Below are 5,245 nucleotides of genomic sequence, written 5' to 3'. Positions count from 1 at the left end.
TCCCAGAAATGTGGGCTTTAAAGGACCGTGAACTGCAGCTGGTAGATTAAAAGGAGGGTTTTTTTCTTCTGTGTATGAACAGAAAGAACTTTTCTTCATTGCAGTTTTCTTCTTCCACTTGAGCAAATGGTAAACCGAAATACACTGAACCTTTCTGTCAGAAATGCTCCCGAGGATGAAGCAGGCAAACCCAGCAGGGAAGTGAGAATGCATGCCTGCAGCCATTATTCAGAAAAAGCTGTCTGTTCCCTCTGTGACCATCTCTTCGTTTTAAAGACTAACTGCTTCCTTCTCTCCCCCTAGAAGAAATGTTTTCTTCCCCATTTCTTTTAATGGCTAAGCAATGCCATAGCAAAGGTATTGAAACCCAGTCTACTGAATAATAACTTAATGATGTGAACCCTGTTCTGTTCCTTTTGAATGGATGGCTGCTTTAGCAAGAGAGCTGCTGGGATCTGCTCCCTGCCGTGAGGGATGTGAGGATGAAGAAACCTGGATTGAAGCTCAGCAGCAACCAGAGTGGTGTAAAACTGAACCAGAACTCAAGAATTGAGGTCAACACTGCAAATTTGTGAGATAAAGAGGAATTATATGTCCTTAAGCTAAGTTGAAGAACTAATAGTAACGCTTGTAGTATATATATTAACGAATGTTTGGAGTTGTCTTTCAACTCCATTATTGCTAATAGCTGCTCGAACACGGCTGCATTGAGCTGTGTTTAATTTGCATGCTGAAGCATGATGCAAGATGGCAGGGGTTAATGAAATACACCAATGCAGAATCTTCGCTGTGTGTTTTCGGTATGTACAGTCATTCCCAGAAGGAAGTGGAAGCTGACAAATCATTCCTTCTAGCTCCACTTTCTGGCAAACGTAAGAAACCTTAAAAATTTATTTTGGCTATCTAGAAAAGCAGAGTAAAACAACCACATTTATTGTGTTCGTATCTGATGTCACATCTGAATGCAGGTCTCTAGTGGTGATATATTAATGTCCTAAAGCGTTGCACCATCTGGTTCCTCTTTTGATGCGCAACATTCTGAATGCTTGGTTTAATCTCCCTGGGTTTCAGTAAATTATGTAAACTCGGAGGCTTGGCAGCGGGAGATGGGCACCATGAGGAGATGATTCAGTCATCAATATCTATTGGGCTTCCTTATTGCTGCCATTACACTTCTTTCAGTTCTACTTAGAAATTTTGCAAGTGAATAATTCATCGCACTAGGAGCTGCAAGTTAGTTTTGGAATTTGCCCACTCTGAGATTTGCTATGACTAATCCATCCTTTCCAAATGCAGAAAAGCTAACTGGGCTTCTTTTTTCCAGGGCTGGGTGATAAATTAGAAATAAATTGCATGTATATGTAGCTGCTGGTGTTGACATAAATCACATTTCCTTTTTTCTTTCTGGACAGAATTGGAGCACCTTGGAATAGATGCGAGTACGAGATTTTGCACCGGCTAAAGCTGCCTTGGAAAGCCATGGCTGCCGCCCCTCATCTCAACTCGGATGCACTCCGAGAGGTCTTGGAGTGCCCCATTTGCATGGAGGCCTTCACCGAGGAGCACCTGAGACCCAAGCTCTTACACTGCGGGCACACCATCTGCAAACAGTGCTTGGAGAAACTTCTAGCAAACAGCATTAATGGGATACGCTGTCCCTTTTGCAGCAAAATCACGCGGATTACAAGCTTAGCTCAGCTGACTGACAATCTTACTGTGCTGAAGATCATAGACACCAGCGGGCTGGCGGAAGTGGTGGGGCTCCTCATGTGCAAGGTCTGTGGGAGAAGGCTGCCAAGGCACTTTTGCAAGAGCTGTAGCCTGGTTTTATGTGAGCCCTGCAAGGAGACATCACACATGCCCCAAGGACATAGAGTCATCGCTATCAAAGAGGCTGCTGAAGAGCGTAGGAGGGAATTTGGGACGAGGCTTGCCAGACTTCGGGAGCTCATGGGTGATCTGCAGAAAAGAAAAGCATCTCTGGAAGGTGTTTCGAGAGACCTGCAATCTAGATACAAAGCGGTTCTGCAGGATTACAGCAAAGAAGAGCGCAAGATCCAGGAAGAACTGGCCAGGTCACGCAAGTTCTTCACCACCTCTTTGTCTGAAGCGGAGAAGGTAAACAATCAGGTAATGGAGGAGCAAGCGTATCTGCTGAACTTGGCAGAAGTGCAGATAATGTCTCGCTGTGACTATTTCCTTGCCAAAATAAAGCAGGGAGACATAGCTCTCTTGGAGGAGGCAGCAGATGAGGAAGAACCAGAACTGACAAACAGTCTCCCAAGGGAGCTGACTCTTCAAGAGGTTGAACTCCTCAAGGTGAGCCACGTGGGACCGTTGCAGATCGGGCAGGTGGTGAAGAAACCCCGGACTGTTAACGTGGAGGAATCGTTCATGGAAACCGCAGCATCTTCATCAGCGTCATTTAGGGAGCCTGACTTGGGGCAGGAAGAGGCCAGCTGCACACCGAATTCCTCCCCAGCCAAGCCAAGGATGCCCGAAGCAGCCACGAGCATCCAGCAGTGTCACTTCATCAAGAAGATGGGCTCCAAGGGCAGCCTGCCAGGTATGTTTAATCTCCCGGTCAGCCTGCATGTCACCCTGCAAGGAGAGGTGCTTGTGGCAGACCGAGGCAATTTCCGAATCCAGGTTTTTACCCGCAAGGGCTTTCTGAAGGAGATCCGCCGGAGCCCTAGTGGAATTGATAGTTTTGTACTGAGTTTCCTTGGAGCAGACTCACCCAATCTGACTCCCCTTTCTGTCACCATGAACTGCCATGGCCTGATAGGTGTGACTGACAGCTACGACAACTCTGTCAAGGTGTACACCATGGATGGCCATTGCGTGGCGTGCCACCGGAGCCAGCTCAGCAAGCCCTGGGGCATCGCCGCCCTGCCTTCTGGGCAGTTCGTAGTGACCGACGTGGAAGGGGGGAAACTCTGGTGTTTCACGGTGGATCGCAGCGTGGGGGTGGTGAAGTACAGTTGCTTATGTAGCGCGGTGCGCCCCAAGTTTGTCACCTGCGATGCCGAAGGGACCATATACTTCACTCAAGGGCTAGGGCTCAACCTGGAAAACCGGCAGTACGAACACCACTTAGAGGGAGGGTTTTCCATCGGCTCCGTTGGCCCAGACGGGCAGCTGGGACGCCAGATTAGCCACTTCTTCTCTGAGAATGAGGATTTCAGGTGCATTGCTGGGATGTGTGTTGATGCCAGGGGAGACCTCATTGTCGCTGACAGCAGCCGTAAAGAAATCCTGCATTTCCCTAAAGGAGGTGGCTATAATATCTTAATCCGGGAAGGACTCACCTGCCCGGTTGGTATCGCCATCACTCCCAAAGGGCAGCTGCTGGTGCTGGACTGTTGGGATCACTGCATTAAGATCTACAGTTACCACCTGAGAAGATACTCCACCCCCTAAAGGCATGTCTCTAGGCCAAGTCCCTTTGGCAGCAGAGATTCTTCCAGCCTCGTTGCGACCTGATGGGAACCGGTGTCAAGTGTTCGGGAAGATTGTGCCATAAGCAAAGGGGGTTTGGCACAGAGGACATCAAGTTTTGTGTTTAGGAAGAAAATAGGTCTGGTGGTGGTTGTCTCCGTTTCCTTTTTTTTTATATAAAATCCATACTGTAAAAAAGAACAAGCGCAAACGGATCCATCCTTCTGGATTATTGGTTCCTTGCTAAATGACTGGTCACTCCATAAATTTCTCACCTCCTTTTGCCACATCTCCTACACTTCGAACTTCTGTATCTTTCTTTGTGCCATAAACCCTGACTGACTGCTCTGAATCATCTTCCCCGAGAGGACTAGAGAGGCAATCCTCTTCTCGCCGTGGTACTCGCAAGGAACTGGGCAGCAGTTGTCTGGGCAACTACTGGAGAAAGCGATTCCTGATTGCAGCACTGCATAAAACAAAATAGCCCTCTTAAACTGCGGGGAGATGGAGCTTCACTTTCAGACTGACGAAGGAGGGCTTTCTCTCCGTTTTTCTGGCATTCGGGAGATCGCCCCTGTCGTGCCATTTGTGAGCTGTGTCTGTTCAGTGTGAAGTGAGTACTGTGCAATCGTGGGAGGCTGAGCCGAGCCACAAAACTGCCCTCTGACAGCAACAGGGGCTTTATTACTACTAAGAGTAAGACCGTAGGTAGAAGGGGGTAAAAAGGGAGGGGGTGGGAGGAAAAATAATATTTAGGGGAAACCTACAGTTGTTGTTTTGTTATTAAATGTGTCCTGGAAATGGCCTTTGGAAGGTATGTCTGGTATCTTCATGGGGGGGGAGGGAGGGCTGGGGGAATAAAACTGGGAGATTGGAGTAAATGAGATTAAAAGCAGCGTATGGTATGGTCACCTGCACTTCACCATTCTGCATTCCAGGCCATTGCATTTAGCGATAGGTTTCCACCCGTTTGCACTTTGTGTGTGCAGGCTACTCACTGCTGAGATGGGGATGGGGCAGGGGGGGGCTGTTTTATTTTTTAATACTTGGAAGCACATCCATTGGTGCATTGCCTTTTTTTCCCTTGCACAGCAAAACCCCACATTCCTTTTTTTTTTTTTAACGGCACCAGCAGGCACCGGAGTTCATGTTCATCACGGCTTTGGGCCAAATGAAGCACAAAACTGCAGCTGTGTGAACCAAGGCCCCCCCCCAGTGCTACTCTCCTGGCTGATAAATGTGTACCTCAGTGTGGTGCTGCTCGCCTAGAATAGTTTATTGAAGGAAAGATGCATTTGAATGGGGCACAGTGGTAGCATGTTAATCTGCCACAGATAATAGTTACACTGCAGTGCATTTATTTGTTGCTATCAACAACGTCGTTGCAAATTTGGGGGCACGACAGACAATATAAAAGGTGATTTTATGGCGGGTGCCATGCTATAGCAAATTGTTCGCGGCTTGTGCTGCATATATGCAACAGGCGATGTTTTTTTAAGCTCCCATATACCTTCCCCTAGTGAAACAGCAAAGTAAAATCGGCCTCAGCGCCGCTGCTGCTCCAGCCGGTTGTATAGCACTTACAGGATTTGCAGAAGCAGCGCCGGGAGCAGATTTTGGTGGGATTTGGGTTTTTTTTCTCAGCCAAAGAGCTGAAGAGGGCCAGCACAACAACCACCCAGCTGTGTGCTGGGGGTGCCCCTGACCAGGGCAACTTCCTTTTCTCTCGCTATAATTCACTGGAAGAAACTTATGGAGAAGGGAATAGGAGCTAAGACACATGGTAGGTGATGCTGAGGGAGCC

General features: G+C 48.1%; 1 protein-coding gene across 1 annotated transcript; it reads left to right on the top strand.

The window, feature by feature from the left end:
• The first annotated feature begins 424 nt into the window (after positions 1 to 424).
• Positions 425 to 3,423, top strand: TRIM32 (tripartite motif containing 32). The gene is made up of 2 exons (XM_010158797.1): positions 425 to 549; positions 1,404 to 3,423. Exons 1-2 carry the CDS (start codon positions 425 to 427, stop codon positions 3,421 to 3,423), a joined length of 2,145 nt encoding a protein of 714 aa, XP_010157099.1.
• Positions 3,424 to 5,245: the final 1,822 nt, after the last annotated feature.

Source organism: Eurypyga helias, unplaced genomic scaffold (assembly GCF_000690775.1).
Source record: "Eurypyga helias isolate BGI_N326 unplaced genomic scaffold, ASM69077v1 scaffold11369, whole genome shotgun sequence".
In the NCBI taxonomy this organism is placed as follows: Eukaryota; Metazoa; Chordata; class Aves; order Eurypygiformes; family Eurypygidae; genus Eurypyga; species Eurypyga helias.
This window is presented reverse-complemented; position numbering and strand designations above follow the sequence as displayed.

Bases quoted from the DNA above. Each gene is read 5' to 3' on its own strand.
- TRIM32 (XM_010158797.1), top strand. From the start codon at position 425: ATGGCTGCTTTAGCAAGAGAGCTGCTGGGATCTGCTCCCTGCCGTGAG. The intron at 550-1,403 runs TTGAGGTCAACA...TCCTTTTTTCTT, and splicing joins ACTGAACCAGAACTCAAGAA to TCTGGACAGAATTGGAGCAC.